General features: G+C 39.7%; 2 protein-coding genes, 1 long non-coding RNA gene and 2 other non-coding genes across 10 annotated transcripts in view; 3 read left to right on the top strand and 2 right to left on the bottom strand.

Annotated features, from left to right (window-relative positions):
- The window catches only part of flna (filamin A, alpha (actin binding protein 280)), a 41,983-nt gene extending 37,322 nt beyond the window's left edge, over positions 1-4,661 (bottom strand). For 2 of the 5 annotated variants that reach the window (XM_088292290.1, XM_088292288.1), the window contains exon 1: positions 4,447-4,658. The gene's annotated coding sequence lies outside the window, so the exon portion shown is untranslated. Of the gene's footprint in view, positions 1-4,446 lie in introns of all 5 variants that reach the window. The other 3 variants (XM_088292291.1, XM_088292289.1, XM_088292287.1) reach the window with 2 other exon arrangements.
- Positions 4,662-12,359: 7,698 nt separating this feature from the next.
- On the bottom strand, positions 12,360-17,457 carry LOC148339838 (uncharacterized). Of its 2 annotated transcripts, none has more exons than XR_015842593.1 (4): positions 17,414-17,457; positions 16,717-16,775; positions 16,193-16,266; positions 12,360-12,538 (listed from the first exon to the last, which is right to left on the bottom strand). It is a non-coding gene; the product is annotated as an uncharacterized LOC148339838 (long non-coding RNA). The 2 variants fall into 2 exon arrangements; XR_015842592.1 differs by lacking the exon at positions 17,414-17,457 and adding an exon at positions 17,026-17,161.
- A 9-nt stretch (positions 17,458-17,466) lies between these two features.
- rpl10 (ribosomal protein L10) lies at positions 17,467-20,362 on the top strand. The gene is made up of 6 exons (XM_088291796.1): positions 17,467-17,627; positions 18,303-18,361; positions 19,091-19,198; positions 19,501-19,639; positions 19,715-19,877; positions 20,153-20,362. The coding sequence occupies exons 1-6, from the start codon at positions 17,605-17,607 to the stop codon at positions 20,306-20,308; spliced, it is 648 nt and encodes a 215-aa protein (XP_088147922.1). The 5' UTR covers positions 17,467-17,604; the 3' UTR covers positions 20,309-20,362.
- On the top strand, positions 18,861-18,993 carry LOC148339840 (small nucleolar RNA SNORA70). Its single transcript, XR_015842713.1, has one exon. It is a non-coding gene; the product is annotated as a small nucleolar RNA SNORA70 (small nucleolar RNA).
- LOC148339841 (small nucleolar RNA SNORA70) lies at positions 19,958-20,090 on the top strand. The gene has a single exon (XR_015842714.1). It is a non-coding gene; the product is annotated as a small nucleolar RNA SNORA70 (small nucleolar RNA).
- Positions 20,363-20,460: the final 98 nt, after the last annotated feature.

Consider the following 20,460-nt stretch of genomic DNA (forward strand, 5'->3'; position numbering starts at 1 on the left):
TTGATTGAACACTTCATTGTCCGTATTTATAACTGTGTGACGATGGTTTATCCAGGTGGTCATCAACCTTTACGAAACAGATTTCTCTTGGTGCGAATCAATATGCAGACTTCTGAAATAACAAATTTACTCACAACCCTTACTAATTGTGTTATTATAAATAATTCATGTTATTCATCTCTGTGAAGACACAGATCATGTTAATAATTTCTCACAATTATCAGCAATGATTTAACAAGGTAGAAAACTGAGAAATATCAATATATAACCCTTTATTTTTGACATATTTCTGCAAGTGTGCACATTTTCAAAAGATCACTTCTATTAATCACAATGGTGAGATAACTTTAGAACGGGCCAACTGTAGTACTTGGGGGCAAACTGGTGTCGGTAGGAACCATGTGGGTAACCCCGATCATAGAAATGTTGCAGCGTATTTTGCCGATGTCATAAATTTCACTTTTATACTACAACATTTTTGTACGACTCCCGTTACTAGTGCACGGCCAGAACTGTCTGTGTGTGGTGTCATTGTCTGCTGTGTGCAGTCTTATCTCTAAAAATGTTACAAAGGAGGTCAGACAATGTCTAGACAGCTTTCAACAACCCCCTCTGTTGTCTTTTCTGTACTGATTTAAGAAAAATAAAAGCATTACTATCAAGTAGCCGCAACATAATCTGGTCAGGATGAGGCACTATATCCACTGTCTTTCATTCGCTATTTGTATCTTGCCATGTGAACATATAGTAGTTTCCAGAGTTGTCAATTAGATTATTGACATAGCTCTCTTTGAGACTGAGTCCGAACACATAAAATGAACGCTTTAGTTAATTTAACCAAAACAATTCCCAAGTTTACGGTCGAAACCCAAAATGAGTCACAAGTAGCACAGGGCGGTATGGCTGAAAGATTGACAAATGACAATATATGTATTTCACATCTGTTGATCTTGATTATCATTCATTATTTATTTTTTTAACTATTGAAAATAAGTACCTAGAGGGGAAAAGGCCTCCATCTGGGTATTTTTTATTTTAGCATACAATATTTTGTCTTTAATAAGAGGTCAACAATATAAAAAAGTTAAATTAGTATTAAATAAATACCTTTCTAAACAGTGTACAGGCACAGCATATTCAAATATGGTATTGTTAGATATTTTTTCTCCCCTCGACGTTATTTTATTTAATAAATATATTAGACTAATGTTTCACAATCTTCATTTTCCAAGTATTTCACGTTCAAAAGAGATTCTCACAAAAAACACAGATTACATACATTTCTTATGCCATCTAGTGGAAGCGTTCTACATTGTGCTGTCTGTCCCAAAATCACTGACAAAGATGCATTTTTTTTAGTAAATAATTAATTTCAGGGCTTTTAATTTTTCACAGGACATCTGAACATCTTTCACATCACTTTAATGTGCCACATCACACTGGTTGGGAATCACTGCACTCGATCACCAGCCTCCGTAATATTGATGCCACAATTTGAAACGAATTAAGAGCATCAGAAATTACCAAAATATTTCCCAAACTGATAATGAGCCTTCAACCAGGTGTGTTGGAGGAGAGACCCACTAAAGAGGCACTGAAAGATGCTTCCGAGCTCTGACACGGAATACTTACACGTTTTATTAGGCAACTCTCTTCCTACTGTTCCCAACTCCCCAACTTTATGAACACGTGCCACCAGTTTAAAGTCTTTGGATTCCTCACTAAGAAACAAGACCGTAAAGACAGGGAGAGAAGTGACTGCTGCAACTTCTTTGACTAAATAAGGAAGGAGCTCAGTGCCAGCAGTCTCAATGTGGCCTGCAGCCATTAAAAATGCTTTGCCTTTTGTCTCTCTTGTGTGTGCGTGGGTGTGTGTATCTGGTCAATGGAGAATTTGAGGAATGACACCCCCCCCCAAAAAAAAAGACAAAAAAAACCACCCGACAATGACCTCATGGAAGTGCCATACTTCATATTACCCCAATAAATAGAATTCTCTCTCTCTCTCTCTCTCTCTGTCTCTCTCTCACTCACTCAATCACTCACTCACACCGAGGTTCGTTAGTTGACACACATAAACTACGACTGTAACTGTGTTAAAGCTCGTCTCATCGACAGGTTAAAATGATATATATAGAGAGCTTTGAAATTATATCTTCTGGAGCTCCTTGGGGGGAAGGAGAGTAGGCGAAATGTTGTTTAGTGTGTTTTAATATTTCAATACATAAGCACGACCACAAACGACCTGACAGATGTTGTTGGAACTTTTGACGTTCTTTGTCTCCCTCTAGCGACTACTTGTTGTACTCAATTATAATCTGTCAGACTAAAAGGTTTTTAATTTAATGCATGTTTATACACTGGGAATACATACTGGCTACAGGGGAATTGACATTCGTCATATTATATCTGACAGATTTCCCCCCCCCCTCAATGGCAAGGCATTTACTTTTCCAATGACTTTTTTTTAATTTCAGTGTAATGGAGGATGGATGCACCTTCAAGATGAATAGTCTATTTTTTTAGATGAATAGTCTATTAGCCAATAATATATTATGTCGACAATGAATCAACCCTCAGCTAAAGAAAATCCAACATCACAACATAATATAAACTAGAAAGCCTGTTCTGATAGGGCACTCACCAGCTGATTCTGTGGCCTTGGTTTGTAAAGATTTGAGTCACTAACTACTGTTCAAGTTGCTTTTGTTTGGAACAGGTTTGTTCCTTGTGGCACTACTTGTTGGATATCAAGGCAGTAAATATTACATAAAAGCCTTTGAAAAGAAGTCTTGTCGCTGTGACAAGTACAAGGCTTTAAACGGCGTCTTTAAAGGGATTAAAATAGTTTCAAAAGTGGTCAGGTGATGTGTGTGTGTGCAAAGTTGATTGATGAATTAAAGTCCTCGCTGGTGAAATACATGCCTCACCTCGGTCTTAACTTGCTTCCTCTCCCCCGTGATGCCATTGAGTGCCAGCTGGCCATGCCAACGACTTGTCGTCACAGCCCACCACACCCAGTCAACCACACAGCCGAGCATTAGAAACAAATTCTCTCTAACCAGCACACGGCACATTGTGTCAGATATAATCATTTCATATGTATATACATGCTCCCCTTGGAATGAAAAAAAAAAAGTAACAGGAATCACTAGTAAAGTATAAAGACAGTAGCAGAGCGCAAAATAACACTTCTCATTTTACACCCAACAAATTAGTATTTGCTCCTGTAAATCATCATCATCATCTTGTTTCATTGGATCCTCATTAGCAGAAACACCTGGCAACAGATACTATAGCTGGGGGTGCATAACATCAACAACTAAAAGCCAACATTGGTTACAAAAATCTTGTCAATTTAATTTCATAAACACCTATGTTGATATACAGCATTAACTTTAAAGGGGTTGTATACAAACTATGGTACACTAAAATACAATAAACAGAACACCAACGAAGCAAACTGGACCAAAAAACTCATAGCTGATATTGATAAAAATATTGATCCTTCCTTTCTCCTTTCACATGCAAGTATTTTTGCACTTCATATTAATTTTGCTCATTTCATTACCATTAAACATCCCAACACGGGCTTTCCACTTTTGAGGCCAGACACTCACTATTTCTAATTTCTGCATTTGGAAATCAGCATTCTGACACTCAAAAGGTTGCGCCACCTCCAGAAGGAATGCCCATCTGAGATGAAAGTTATGAACACATGCAAGTTATGCAGGGTCAGTGTGTGTGTGTGTGTGTGTGTGTTTGAGAGGGGACTTGAAGGTGTGCTTTGTTCTGTCAAAAAAGACACATACTGCATACACTAAAAAGAAGCAGTTTCCCCACAAATGTATTTTCTTGATTCTGCTAAAATAAACGTGTGGTGTCAGTTCACGCACGCACGCTTGAAATACTATAATTACTAGAATACAAATATAAGTCATGAATCTGCTCACCCTTATTTCACATTAAATGTGTCATGATGGTAACATGAAGCCCAAAATCCCAAACAGAAGATTTTACAGGTACAGAAGGGGAAAAAAATCAATAACTTTACAGTCATCAGTTGCCTTAAAGGTAAAGTGTTCGAGTGTTCTGTACAAAATAGTGCAATTCACAATGCACCGTAAACCTGGATAGAATATTACGCTATTCTCCAACCCATCTCCGGTTAAAAAAAAAAAAAAAGTCTACAGTCTGTGGATTACCTTATTTGGTGAGACGCCATAAATGAAGTCTGGCTAACAGAGGATCAGAGCTAATTTACCACGGCACGGTCACCTGCACGCGTGGGTCATACGGGTGTTAAAGAATAAAAAAAAAAAAAAAAAAGGAGCTGAATGTTTACATGGGATTGTGTCACGCACGCACACCCGACACGCACCGAATTCGCGCAAAAACAATCTCCCACTTTATTTTGACAATGGTTCTTTTCAAAAAGAAACTTACATGTTCTCTTGAGGGGTGAGCCTGTCTGTCTCCGCTGTTCTGCGTGGGTCCTCCCCACGCGAGCTGCCAGCAGGAGGGAATGGACTTTAAAAGTTTACAGGCTGGAGCTGGTGCAAACACAAGAGGAAAAAAAAGTAGTCCCTCCGCTCTTTTTGCTGCTGGACTCTCTTCTGAGGGCTAGTGCTTTAATTGGTGGACGAGTGGAAGCATCAGACGTGCTGTGGGGGTGTCACTCACTACCCCGAGTCGCCTCTTCTTTCAGCAGTGACGTCACGGCCGCGCCTAAAGGATATCAAAGGTGTGATGTCATCGCATCGTGCAGCTCACGTACCTCAATAATTCTGCCCGGGTGTATATAATGTGCGATCCCGAGCCCCCAGCGGTGTGTTCGCTCAAAAGGCAAAAAAAATGCTCTTACGATTCATCAGTGTTGGGAGGACATAAGAGGAGGAGGTGTGGAGACAAAACCGAGGAGGGATGGAGAGAAGGGGAAGAAAGAGAAGAAAGCGGACAAAGACAGGCAGAAAAAGGATTGAGATTAAGGGAAATCGATGACTCTCTGGAAACGCCATGGAGATTTCTACTTATAAACTTTAACCAATGTTTAGTGTGCCTGTGTGCGTGTGTGTGCGGGGGTGTGCATGCGTGTGTGTGTGTGTTGTATTAATTACAGCCAGATGTTTGCTGTTGGGCTTGTGAGCCAGGCGGTCAGTGACATCATCCATGAGGAGTTCGCAGAAGTTACATTAGCAGATCTCACACACAATATTTTTTTGGGGGGACTGATGTGGCTTTTTCCAGGAAATAACAATGACAGAAATAGCAAAGATTCATCTAATTCATGCATAGCTATATCGAGAAGCATATAGGAGCAGCCAAGGCTGCATTCAATGGCTTCATAATTTATCTGCTTGAAATGTACAACCTCAATTCCATTAAAGTAACGTCATTGTGGAAAATGTAAATAAAAACTATACACTAATTTACGAATCCTTTTCAACCTATATTTACAACCCGATGCATTGAAGTTGGGGCGCTGTGTAAAATGTCAATAAAAAAATACATTGATTTTAAAATCATTTTAAACCTACATTTAAAAACAAAATATTTAATGTTCAAACTGATAAACTTGATTTTTTTTTTTTTTTTAGCAAGTAATCATTAATTTTATGGCTCCAACATGTCTAAAAAGCTTGGACAGGGACATGTTTACCACTGTGTACCATCATGTTGTCTTTTAATAACATTCAATAAATGTTTGGGAATTGAAGACACTCATTGTTGGAAGATTCGTAAATTGAATTCTTTCCCATTCTTGCTTTTTGTACAGCTATAGTTGTTCAACAGTCCAGGTCCTCCGTTGTCGTGTTTTACGCTTATTAATAATGCGCCACACATTTTCAAATCGAGGCAGGCAAATCTAGTACCCGTACTTTTACTATGTAACACGTGCAGAATGTGTTTTGACATTGTCTTGCTGAAATAAGCAGGGATGTCCATGAAAAAGTCGTTGCTTGGTCGGCAGCAATTATTTCTCCAAAACCTGTATTTACCTTTCAGCATTAATGATGTGTGAGTTACCCATGCTATTGACACTGACACGGTCTCAAACCATTAGAGATGATAGGTTCTGAACTTTGTGTCTGTAACAGTTTCTTTTCCTCTTTGACACAATGTCCACAATTACCAAAAACAATTTGAAATATGGACTCGTCAGACCACACTTTCCCACAATTTAGGGAAGTTCCTTTTATACGCAATCATGGCACCCACCAGCTCCCAATTAGCTTGTTCACCAGTGGGATCTTCCAAACAGGTGTTTGATAAGAATTTCTCAAGTTTCTCAACCTTTTTGGAACGTTAGCCATAAAATTCTAAGTTAACGATTATTTGCTAATAATCAAGTGTAACAGTTTGAACATTAAATATCTTGCCTTTGTATTGTATTCAATTAAATATAGGTTGAACATTTTTTGCAAACATGTTTGTATTTTCAATCAGTTTAATCATCTGACTACATTTGACGTAGGAATATGTACGTCTTAATATCGTACATTTATTTCTGTATACAAAGAATGAAGAATAAAAAAAAAGAGGCTAAGAAATTGAATTTTTGTTCAACTATTAAAAGGCACACAATTTTTACAATTCATATCAACCTGTACTGGTTTCCAGTCAATCACAGGGTAAGCTAACAAATATTCACCTCACAATTCCCCCATGCATGAGCCTGAGCGTACAATTTCCTGTATGAACCGGAACCGTTTTGCTTCCATGGTAACATACAGACTGTGGCATGTTTAGTTACTTTCTGAACTGTGGTCACTTCAGGAAGTTAGGTGATGACTAATCTCAAAACCTTGGATGCATTCTTAGTTACCTTAAAGTAGACATAGAACCCAGCCAAACCCTTAATCGACAATAATCTACGCACTCCAAAAAAAAAAAAAAAAAAAAAAAGGTACATAACAACAGCAAATTATATGCAAATTAAGATAAATACTGAATCATTGAACAATGTATTAAGTGTGTTCTGAAATTCTTGCATTTTTAGGCAAATCCTGGTTTGCCGGAACATAAAACAAATGGGGAATTTTCAAGATATGGTTGGGAGGATTGAAAATAAAAGATGGATGGCTCTGCTTTTAATAGTTTGAGTCAGTAGTTAAAAATCAGAGTAGTATGGCGCCGACTGAAAGCCTCCTCGCAAAACTCGTCTTTGTTAGTCAGTTAAGGAAACTAAAGAGGTTCAATGTTTGACTGGAAGTGATGGAGGAGATTGCTTAAAATGGTCCTTGGCCTCTTGTCTTTCTGCCGCCTGTTCGGTGTCTTGCACACAAATATATGAAGCTGCACATGTGTCATACGTCAAGTGGCATCCTCCTCTGAGTTTATACACGCATTAATCAACAAATATGCCACATTCTTTTCTTTCTTTTGGTATTTTCTAATCCCCAATTTGCCTCCAAGTCAAAGGCACTCCACACACACAAACACATAAACCTTAATCCGATATAACCAACTGGAGTAGAAGTGGAAAAATGTTACCCATTAAAGCAAGGTCCATTTTTAGACGTGAAATATAAAGGCGCTTTATGGCCACTTAAAGTAGGCAATCAGTTCCACAGAAACAGCAGTGGTAGAAAAAAAAAAAGTACATAGGACCTCAATTGTCTTCAGTCAAAGGTTACACAATCACCATGCATAAAAGCAAATTTACTTTTCTATCTTTAGTGCTAAATCTTTAAAGATTCATGTCGTTCGCCGAGTTTAAATTTGGAACTCTGCATACATCTAAAAGTTTATTGGACACGGCATCAATTCGACCAGCTGTTTTCAGCACCAACCACAGTTATGCCATTCTGAAAAGAGAGCATCTTTGTGCCTCCATCATGACAAAGCAACCATCACTTTGAGGATTGTGCCAGCCCATAATAAGGCCCTAAAAGGCTGTTCTTATTTAGTTAGAACATTGGAATCACATGACACCAATGGCTGCATTGCAGGTTATAATTCTTCAGTTGTGAAAAATGACTTTGGCAGGCCAACTAAAACAGCAAATTCTTTCAAAATAAGGACAAAATGCTGTCAAATCCACATGATGTCCTTTCTCGTCTGTCGGCTTGCTGAAAAAGATGCTGATTTATTTTTAGAAAATGTAATTTGAATTTGACCTCAACTTCATCAGTTACCTTTAATTTAATACAAATATTTTTTATTTAATTTAATTTGATTTTTTTTTTGCAATTACAAAGCTTTTCTCAGGTGCTGCGCTAACCATTTGAATAAACGTGATCAGATTTTGGTTTACGTGAAGATTACCCTTAGACCTCTGATCCTAGGATCGCCCCAGGCTATCAGTATCATGCAAAGCCTTTCTAGATGGCAACCTACAATTCCCCAAAATGTACATACTATTAAACACCTTCGTAACACAAATAATGCAAGTAACGTAAAGCAAATGCAATACAGCCACCAGAACCATGCTGTGAGAGAGCAACAGTTTACTGTGATGAATCCAAAACACAAGAAAATCCCACCACCTCACACCTTCTGTACATTCCTCAAGCTACTACCGGAAGCGCAGTATAATGTACGATGAGGATTTAAGGTCGGAAGACACATAGAGAGAAGTAATGACCGTGACTCACCATGTTGAAGCCTCTGATGTCTCCAATTGGCTGAGTCACAACAGCCCAGGACTTCCGATCTCCTCAACGGGTACAGTGTGCATAATACAGTACAGTGTGTGTGGTTTGTGGTCCCTGTGAGTGAGCTGCGAACGATTCTTGTCATTTGTATTCAAACACCATCCATTTATGCTCTCGGACCTGGACCTATTTTATAATGAAAAAAAAAAAAAGATTGGTCACCAATCATTTTTCTAGGCTACATACTTAGTGATGACATTCATATGGCTATTTTTGCTATACGTAGACTTTGTGAGGCTCACTATTTGTGCTCATGAACTTGGCGTGATTGCCAATTCCAGCTGACTTGTGGTGAACGGTGGATTACATCATGGAGCGATCGCCCGCCAATTGCAGGGCAGTTGTGGATGTTGCACTGAGGAAGAATTGCATTGACTGTACAAACGCCATTTATGTAAATCTTCGAAACATGGAATATTGTACACTATTCATACTGGTTTCCTTGGTTACTTGGGTCAAAGCGCTCTGCCACACAACAAAGAAAAAAAACAGACAGCAGCAGCATAATTGCACTCAGCTACAACACAAAAGAAAATTATTCAACAGCCCGACAGGATTCTGATGAATGTTTAATGACCCGTTATTGCATATAGAATGTTTTTTTCCTGCTTTACATCCATCCATCCATTACCTGTGCCACTTCTCCTCACTAGGGTCGCGCAGGTGCTGGAGCCGATCCCCGCTATCTTCGGACAGTAGGCGGGGGACACCCTGAACTGGTTGCCAGCCAATCACAGGGCACACAGAGACGAACAACCATCCGCGTTCACACTCATACCTAGGGGCAATTTAGGGCGTCCCATCTACCAGCCATGCATGTTTTTGGAGTGTGGGAGGAAACCGGAGTACCTGGAGGAAACCCACGCAGGCACGGGGAGAACATGCAAACTCCACACAGGAAGGCCGGAGCCGAAATCGAACCCACGACCTAGCTACTGTGAGGCCATTGTGCTAAACAGTCATCCACCGTGCCGCAAAAAATTGTAGACAAGCTTATCACTCTCATATAATGAATGAAAAAGAACACGTTTCAAGTATAGCTACAACACCAAGTATTGCAAACGGCCTCGTCTTCCAGTAACTAGCAAAATCCCACATAATGTAGGTTCCTTTCAAAGATTAAATAAACACTTGAGTCTTGTTTGGAAAAAGAGGCGAGTATCTTCGGGACATTTACTTTAGTGACTCCTACATGGGTGTCTTTCCACTCCCTGGCCATATTAAGACAATCACACAGATTGGACAAGAGGATTGACAAATTGGGAGGGACAGAAATCTGGACCGTTTCCCAGATTAATTGATGTTTGGAGTACATGTGTCGAGAGCAATCTGTGTGCGTTTGCACGTGTGCATACCTGTGCATGTGTGTATATCTACGTGTGAGTGTTTCCCCAATAGGAGACGTAACAAATGTATCCACTCACCGACTCTTCCCCATCAAAATGCACAAATTCATACATTTAAGTAAACGTCTCCCTGTATAGTCTTGCTTCTGAAACGTGTTGATCTTGACGCCCCACGCCCACCTGTTAACAAATAGATTAGAGAATAGCTTGGGAATGCTCACTCACAAGTACATTTAAACACTGAGACGCCCCTCGCTATCTACAAACACAGCCTTTTAAGGAAAGCTTTCCCTTCCTCTCTCTGCCTGTCTTTCTTCCACTTTTACACTGTTCATTTCGGCCACCCCTCCAGCCCCAACTCACCACCACCACCACCCTGAAGCCTGCCCCCCCTCCATGTGTGTGTGTGCGCGTTCTTATTTTTTCTTGTCTTTGGCTCTTTCCCCAAGCAAGCAGTATTGAATTCCCCGTTGACCAGCATGCCCCTGTGGAGTCTTGTTGAACTAAGCAGCGAAGAGGATCTGTGAGAGACCAATTGAGGAGGAGGGCAAAGCCAACAAACTAGCGATGCAGATAGCAGTGTGGAAAATGTTTTTGTGGTCCTGGTTTCTGTAGAGTGACAGTCCGGTATTGTTTTGTTATGAGCCCGGATCCTAGGGAGGAACATACAGCATTAAATTCACTTCAAAGCTAACACCGAAGATGAGGTGCACAAAGACTCGGATGGAGAGATGAGCTCCAGTAGTTTTGCCCTTTTAAGGGGGCGGAGGGATGCAGACAGCAGCAATGAATGACTGATCTCATTTGCCCCCCCCCCCCGCCCCTTCCACCATCTTGACTCCTGCGAATCAGTCTTTCATGCTTTAATCCATCCAACATGATTCCATTTCCTTTGTCGCTGTTAATCTATGCGATGAGAACACATGTTATAAAATAGCGTGCACAGTACACTAATGCACTCGTCATATGTAAATACAAACCCTCGGATAGATTGATGATGACACAATGACATCATCATGACCCCAGCGGATCACTGACTATTCATTTGTGTGTGATTTATGTACATCATGTCACACATGATGACAAACGGGTACCTGTGCCTCAAACAAACCGCACCTGAGTGACTCATGGTAGTTTGTGTGTGTCACAGTGTCTAGTCGTGTGTTTCCAGACGACCTTTGTATTAGTCTGGTCTTACGAGTGTGTGATAAAGTGTAAGGTGACACCAAATATCTTGGCTTGCGTCTGGATTCACTGGAAGCGCATATGAAGGGGAAAGCATAATGACCTCATGCAAGATTAACAGAAGCATGCAGTGAAAATGTCTGGATGTGATGAACTCCCTGGTGTGTAAATGTGTGTGTGTGTGTGTGTGTGTGTGTGTGTGCCGATTCTCATAAGCAATCCTGACAGCAAAGGAACCCAAGTCAAACCCGGTGTGAATGGTTGAACATCTCAGTAATTGTCCAATCACGTCAAACATTCTGTTTTAAGTATCTGCCCTTCTCCAAAGAGCTTCTCTCATCTGTTTTTGTTTTAGTTTATTTTGTGGCGGCTCTTGTTATTCACTGCCGTAACCTTTGACACACTGCATAGACTGGCACTGTGCTACTGATCTCACTTATGAGGCTGTTAACTTCGATTGTTTGGAATGCACTTTGTGAATGCGCTACAACACACTGAAGAAAACCTAACCTTTAAAACTAGCAGTGATCTGTATAAAAGTGATGCATAGTGTAATGTCGGTGTGGGAAAGAGAGTATTTCCTGTGCTTTTCTTCTCAACCTGGATAATATGCATGAACTGTTTCTGACAGTGCCCTAGCACAGCCTCGATTTGTGTTTTGCATGATAGGCAGCATGCGAGTGTACTGTCTTGTCTTTGTTATTGAAAGGAATTGGTGCATTAGTTCACAATCAACTGTGATGTTTCCCGCTATTCAAAACATGTTTTCTTTGTCTGGCTTCTTAAGAGTTTTTTTCTTTTTTTTTTTTTAACCATCGTCAGTAAAAGAAGATACAAATTCATGTGAATCAACCATGCACAGTATAGTTTAATTTTGTATCCTCTTCCGTTCTAGATGGTATGGAATAAGTCAACCTAGCTATAGAAGGTGATTTGATTTTTTTTTTTATATCTGAACTGTCTGAATGAATGCTACATCAAAAAAAAAAAAAAAAAAAAGCTGACGAGAAAATATCAAACAAAACCGACAGCCTTAAAGTTTATTGGGAAGAAAACAGAATAACTAGAGCATTTCTTTTATGAAAATTATCTTGTCGTACACAAATAAGAACAAATTTTGTGTTAATATATATATATATTGACTTAAATCAGAAAAGGCTTCAGGAGGAAATACACTGTTGTCAATAACATCTTTCTTCCTCGCATATAACCTATATTTCTATAACTCTTGTCAGTTGTTCGCTCTGTCTCGCTGTGTGCACTCACACAGGGTTCGGCAGGAAGGGGATGACATCATATGATCTCATGACTAAAGCAGTTGAGCTCAGCACAGACCTGCAGAGACATGACCTGCAGAGTGGGAGACATGGACACACATGGTGGGATAAAACACATGTTAGGTATTGTATTTAGTGTGCCCTGTTGGAGATTTAGTGTCTTTGTAATTACTTGTGGCATTGTTGCAACACTTCCTTTTGGTTTCAAGTTGCTGGGAGTCAGACTTTCACACATTTTGTATTCTTATTGTAGCCATCACCCTCTCAATAAAAAAAAAAAAAATATGTTGCAACATTGACAGAAGACTCAAACATCTTCCTGTCAATTGACTCTGATGTCATTCCTATATGAACAAGTTATCAGGGGGTTATTCTTAGGGATTAGCCAGGGTTATAGTTCTTGTTTATATCATTTCATATCAGCCAATCAATGGCAAAGTATATCAGTGTCAATATTCTATCTATCTATCTATCTAGATACCTAGCTAGCTAGCTAGCTAGCTAGCTAGCTAGCTAGCTAGTTTAGCCGTCTGCCTGTCTGTTTCATAGTGCAGCATCTCTCCACATTCACACAATTTTGGAGGAAATCACAATTTACCGGTCTTTTTGCTATTTCTACATTCTGTGTGGCAACATGTCGTGACATAAATCATATACGTCAGACCTTGTTATGTTTTTTTCACAGCCCTTAGATTTCCATGGAAAAATACTCCACTTCCTTATCCACAGTTGTTAGAAAAGTCCACTCAGCATTTTTTTTAAATCATTTACTTACTGACTTGGGTCTTGTTCATTTGTGCTTCTTTTATCCAGGAGAACGCCAGTGTCATCCAAATCAGTGACAGAAAAATAAAGACACAGATGACTTCCATATGCTCCATTTTTGTCCTCCCCCACAGAGCTCTAAGATTGACAGCTCTAACCTGCACTTGACTTGAATTTGATGCTAACTTTGTTTTCCAATGAAGACCGTGTTAACCCATACCTTAGTATTCACCCATGGCAAGGCCTCTCAATGTATGCAGTCTCTACTTTTCTTTTTTTACATCTTAAATGCATTATGAGGAGGCTTCTTTCAACACTTGGCTGCTTTCCCATAGTTCCACCACAATCGTATATTGGGCTGACGGATGTCTCTTAAGGGGAAATTCAACTCACATGCCAATGTATACTTTGTGTCAGATCATTAAAAGAGGTGCATAAAGAGTTCCGCACCTCTTGAGCTAGGTTGGCGCGGATGATGCCTTGCTCAAGAGCAGCTTGACAGTAGCCAGCACAGAGACTTGCACTGCTCCAAGCATCTCTTGGACAACTTTTTTTCCCTAAAATCGATTTTTGTCTAACACTTTTCCTCTGACTCTAAAGCCCAAATCCACATTGACAGATCTACTGCTATCCATCTATTTTCCACACTATTGTCAGGGGAAAGTTGAAGGAGCCCATCCCAGCTGGTGAAAAGCATATAGCCTACATCACCTGTTGATAAATGAGGTAGGTCCAGGCCTTTGCAGACCAACCCAGCATGGACATTCGGGTCTTGGTGATCATGGCTTGACTGCCCCAATTAAGCTTGGTCATGCAGTACCTCAAGAGGAAATTGGTGATCACATTGGGTATGGGATTCCGCATCCACAACTTACTTAATGAGGTTTTAAATTTGTTCATGAATTAATGTGCAAAAAGCAGACCTCCAAATTGTATGTTGGAGGTGGTCGGGTTATTGGCAGCAACTTTAGGACAAGAGTTTTGGAATCTAATGCTCATTAACCATGTCATGCTTGGGCAAGAGGGTGAAAAAAAAAAATAACATGAAGCCAGGTCAGGTGAGTAGCGAGGTGGCTCAAACGTGGCGCTGTTGTTCTTATGAGCAGGAAGTGTCAGATGCTCACGGCATTGTGAGCAGGCACATTGCCATGGTGAGGAAGCCACAAGCTGTCTTGCCATCAATTCTTGCTGCATGATGTGGTTGACCATCTGGCCCACATTGAAATTGGGAACTCATAGTTTGGATTTGAAATATGTATTTTTTAGAACACCATTTCTGGCACTTTTCATAAATAAATGACAATTCAAATCTGCTTTCACCCCATCACTGAAAGATTTTTTTCCCCATGGTTACTGCACGCAGGCAAATAAACCACAACACCATCTGTAACTTAATAAAACATATTTACAAATAAAATATTGGTTTGAGTAAATTCATCTTCATCATCAGCTATTCAAAACTATTTTTCCTGCGGTATTGTTAGTGCTATTAGTGGCATTAGCGAACAACGCAGTTTTTTCCCACAGTTGTGTTTTTAAAGCATGCAATCTGTTTCTACTGTTCTGTTCTGTTCTGTTCTGATCTCGCTTTGACTGCAGGCCTGAAGTCATCTTGATCTTATTTTATTTTCTAAACTTGGTATTCATTTTCCAGTATAAGGAAACTGAGAAGTTGACCTCTTTGGAATTCTCCAGAGGAACCGTTTTCCCCATTTTAGTATCCTTACACAAACATAGACACACATGGAGGGGTATAGAACCAAATTCTGACACCCCCCCCCTATACTAAATCCACCCCGGCTGCCCCCAATACACACATTGCAGTCTATCCTGAAGCTGTTCATATGGTTTGTGAATTGCATTGGTTGTAGTTGGGGTTCATAGTATTGGTTATCAAAAAGAATAATGACACCCAAAATAGACTAAAAGACAAATATTTTCCGTCCTAAAGGTTACTGCCAATTACCAATGCTCCAGAACAATGTGCAAATGTGCAAAGGCCCTTAAAAATTCAAGGTACTGTAATGGCAGAGGTACACTGGCAGCTGTAGGGTTAATCATTAACTTGATTTTGAAGAATGATTATCAGCACCTGTATCATCATCTGTAACTTATCAGCATGTGTCAAAATGAATATAAGTTATTATTTCTAACAACTGATTGAATGATGAAAATAATGTTTGTGGGGAGCTTGGATTTGTTCATTGATCCAGAAATCTAAAGTCACACACTTGAGGACAAATGCATTTCACAGGGGTGGCTCAATCAATGTTCATTTCATATTTCTTGTTTTTTTGAGGGGGGGGCATAATTTCACAGTTATTTTTCTTTTACCTTTTTTTTAAAATGCTGCTTATTCCTTTTTCTTTTCAAGCGGGAAAAAACTTCAATAATTGAATTAAAATCATTGAAATACAAACACTTCAAAATTGTTATTAAAAAAAACACATTTTTTTTATGGATCAAATTTAAGATATTTATGTTATTTATTTTTTAACTAGATTTTATTGCACGTAGAATAACACAACTACTGTCATTTAGCAAGGTGAGTGTAGTGTGCACTCACAAGAAGTCTTAATTCAATTAAACACATCAAATTGATGGACTTGCACAGTGAATTTTTATCTTGTTTTTTACGATGTTGGTTTTTATGATTGAAATAAAAGAAATAAATCTTTAAAACTTCATTAAACCATTGGGTGGCCTGATACCCAATACCAATTCAAACTTAGACACTCCTAAAGAAATCCACTGAATACTCAAACCTTTTTCTCGACTTCTAGTAAGCTGGAATTGACCTTGACCCCTCTGCTTACATTGTTCCCTGCAAATAACACCCACCCCAGGAAAGATCACATGAACTGCACACGTTTCCGTTTTCACATGAGGTGTTATCAGCCGCACCCTTATGTGTGTGTCTGTGTTTCCCCAGCATTGGAGGTCATCAGAAACAAACACTTACTGAAGAAACATTTTTGGTGTTTGCTCCCTTGAATGCTTCAGAATGTCATCCTTGCCCTTCAGACACAGGAAAGTCTGGAATGTTTCAGACAAAACAGGATTAGACAAGATATGGTAATGTCCCAAAGCTGATAGATGACCTTCACATGAGACTCCACAGGGATACCAGTCAGAGTTCAAAGTTACATGATGGAGATTAACTGAAGTGTTCCGACTCACTGATCCAGTAGTAATGTTCCTGCACTGCCTACATTGTTTATCAGCCAACTGCAGAGCAATATCAGCTATGTGCAGAAGCACACATACCCATTCAATAGCAAACAAAGTATGACATCTGGACAAGTGTAATCAATGCATCCTCAGGAATAGAAATGTGTTTTCGGTAGAGTAATTTCATAGCAGATTTCAGATTTGGAATTCCTCGCATTCCCACTGTTTCACATTAACAAGAGTTCAAAGATGAAATCATTACTTCTCAGTGTGGGGCACAGAAAAAAAAGCAAAGGAAAAACAAACAGTACTCACATACACTGGTATAAGAGTGCCTCTTGCTGGCCATCTTGTAGACATTCGCTTTGACGAATCTGAACAGAGGAAGAAGTTACAAGACGTTCATGTAAAGTTTTTATAATTTTCCGTCCATTCAATTTTTATACCGATCTGGCCTGCTTCAACATCGGAAATAGCAAAAGGTGAAAACAGTGAGTGGCTTTTCAGACGGACTGATCCGATGTCACAATATCACAAATTAATAACCTATTATTACTTTCAAATTAGTTTAGCAGAACAACGGTGTTGTAAAACTGTTTGCTTCTTGAGTGAACACATGTCTACCTGTGCTTCAGTCGCAAGGTTAATTTTGCTTAGCAGCTCAGAACATATTTCGCACTGGAACTGTGTTACACAACATATAAAATATTAATGTAAAATAAATAAAATAGTAACAATAGTGTAACAAATAAAATTGAAACACTCGAAAATTAACTGCACCTAGCATATCATCAATCATGAGTTTTCGCCGTTATTGAGCATCCAACTACCGATCACATCTTGCCAAAAGAAAACTACATTTCCCATAATTCATTCGAAACAAGACACCCGACTTCAAAAACATTTACCGCAGTGATTTTTTAAAAACATGTTAAAATATTCAAATCAAACCAATATATTAAATTGCGTTTTTGTGTTGGAGCCTAAAAATGTTAATTTTTAGAAAAAATACCGGCAAATTTGTGAGCGTATGACGAAGCGGAAGTGGTTTCAACTTCCTTTCCTCCATTCGGTGAGTGCGTGGTCGCGTTGCATTTTCTTTGACTCTGGAGCCAATTTGAGAAGTTTCGCTACTTTTCAAAGCATAGCGACAAACCTTATCCATATAACACGTATTTATTTGTTCCTTTTCAGATTGCAACCATGGGCCGTCGACCAGCCCGCTGGTAAGTTGTCTCTTTTAACGTGTCAGGGCAAGGGCCGACCAGGCACTGTAAAATGGCAGCGGCTTCCACCCTGCGACATGTGGACTGTGCTTGCTGACGGGCCTTATGGCAAAAATACTACTGGCTCCTTGGCTTTCTGAAAGGCGTCACTTGATTTGTGCACTGTCTCAAGTGACTCTTGCGTTTTATGTTATTTTATTCCGTGGCTCTTGCTTTATAGAAAACGATGTAGCTGGCGTCATTTAGCACAAAGCTAGCATTACGCGAGCCTACCGGGTACAACTTACTGGAGTTTGAAGCGTTCATTGTTAAATATAAAAATATATATCAGCTTAATTTAATATCACTGTAATACTTTTGTTTACGTTTTCTAGCGTTGATTCCGATAAAGGCCTAACATACGTTTCTAAAATGAGCTGATATGCCTTCATTTAGAACAGTGTCAAACTTTCGTTTGTACTCACCTATACTCTCCACTCTATACTGGATATGTGGAGACCAGATATGGGATGAATTGAACAATGTTTCGTGACATAGAATGGTTGTTGGTTGTTCCGGTAGTCCTGCAAATTTTTAGATTGTCAGTTTTTAAAATTATTGTCCTTTTTTTAATTTTTTTTTTTAATAATTAATACTTGTTATCAATTACCAATTTGTCCAATCCCTTCTCCACAGCTACAGGTACTGCAAGAACAAACCCTACCCGAAGTCACGCTTCTGTAGGGGTGTGCCTGGTAAGTGGGTCACTTTCTCCTACTTCAAAAGTGAATATGGATTGTACGACTAAATTATTTATGAACTTCAAACAGACATTGCACTGTAGGACAATGCAATTTTCAAATAGCTAACGCTGAAATTTCACGCTGGAAAACAAAAATGTCTGCTTTGTTTTGGTCTGTCAGTAGACTTTTTTTTGTTAAAGTATATATTAGTTATAGGGACTAGAAATGTTCAATTCTTTGGAAGTGCAGTCTACATGTTTACGTCATTGTTTCTTGAAACAATTGTTGTTCATGCTTAAAAAAAGTCAGAGTAGTAAGATGACAACTGTAATTGAAGTGCCAGTAGATAAAAGAAAATGCTTTTCATGGAAGAGGTCCTTGACAAAGTCTCAATAAATGGCAATCTGAATGTTGAGCAATAAAATCACGAGTAGGTTTTTTTTTTTTTCAAATTGCTCAGCCTTATTCCATTGTCAGTGTTGGTCTTCAACATGGTTGTCTGACAGCCCCCTTGCAGTTTATTAAGCCGACTGGTCTTGCTGTGGTGCATTTCTGGTGTGCAAAGGCTGCAGACATAAAGTCTTTGGTTGTGTATGTCCTCAGCTGAGAGGTGCTGAGTTCTTTAAGGGACCATTGAGACATGTTCAGAGAAAATCAATATGAGAGTTAAGTTGCAACTTGATGAAGATCTTGTAAAATAAAATGCTTCGGACAAATATATGTATATGTATGTTTTTAAAGATCCCAAGATCAGGATCTTTGACTTGGGCAGGAAGAAGGCAAAGGTAGATGAGTTCCCCCTGTGCGGTCATATGGTCTCCGATGAATACGAGCAGCTGTCCTCGGAAGGTGAGAAACCCGTCAGGCCTTTTTTGCTTTCTTTCCTCTCCTGTATGCAGTGATTGTAATACGAAAATCAAAGTTCAGCACCAAGTGATTGGACAAATGTCAAACACTAACTTTCAAATGCTTCAACTCCTTTATGTGCCCAAAAGTGTGCATTGCCCCAATGAATACCCTCCTCACCCCTGAACTGTCAATGCTTGGAAATTTGTGGTTATTGGGGATTTTGTGTTTGCCCCAGTCAGGACTTGTGACTTAAGTTGAGGTAATGATACCTTTCCTGTTGCTTGGGTGGGCTGTTTGTGCAGCTCTGGAGGCCGCCCGTATCTGTGCTAACAAGTACATGGTGAAGACCTGCGGTAAAGATGGTTTCCACATCCGCATGCGTCTGCATCCTTTCCACGTCATCCGCATCAACAAAATGTTGTCCTGTGCCGGAGCTGACAGGTGAGTGATAGAAATTCTGATGTGTTCATGAGTTTGAATATCCCCAAAGTGGAATTGTCCCCTTTCTGCTCTTAGGCTCCAGACAGGAATGCGTGGTGCTTTTGGTAAGCCACAGGGCACTGTGGCCCGTGTGCGCATCGGTCAGGTGATCATGTCTGTGCGTACCAAGGCCCAGAACAAGGAGCATGTGATTGAAGCCCTGCGCAGAGCCAAGTTCAAGTTCCCCGGCCGGCAGAAGGTATGCAGCTGTCACTTTATCAAAAAATAAATAAGCGTATGTTTAACTTGTTTGATGTAACATGTATTTATCTTAAAATAATGCAGCTTATTAAGATGACTGGTTTTGCTGTGGTGCATTTCTGGTGTGCAAAGGCTGCAGAGAGCAACTCTTTGGTTGTGTATGTCCTCAGCTGTGAGGTGCTGAGTTCTTTAAGGGACCACTGAGACAAAGAAATCCTTAGTTTCTGTTCTTCAGGTTTTTTGGTCATACCTGTGTTTTTCTTACTTCTTCAGATCCATATCTCCAAGAAGTATGGCTTCACCAAGTTCAATGCCTGCGACTTTGATGAAATGATGGCTGAGAAGCGCGTCATTCCTGATGGCTGTGGTGTGAAGTACATCCCCAGTAAAGGACCTCTGATCCGCTGGAAGGCCATCCATGCCGTTTAGGCCATTGTAGCCTCACATTGACTACAACCAATAAAAGTGGCTTTCATTACAGAAGTGTGTAGTTTATTCACTTGTCGGGTGGCAAATACAGGCATTATTATTAATTTAAGCTCTGATTTGGGAATGGCAGTGGCTGCATATTAAGCCAAAGA

Source organism: Idiotropiscis lumnitzeri, chromosome 3 (assembly GCF_059441095.1).
Source record: "Idiotropiscis lumnitzeri isolate Australia: NSW breed Sydney's pygmy pipehorse chromosome 3, RoL_Ilum_1.0, whole genome shotgun sequence".
NCBI lineage: Eukaryota > Metazoa > Chordata > Actinopteri > Syngnathiformes > Syngnathidae > Idiotropiscis > Idiotropiscis lumnitzeri.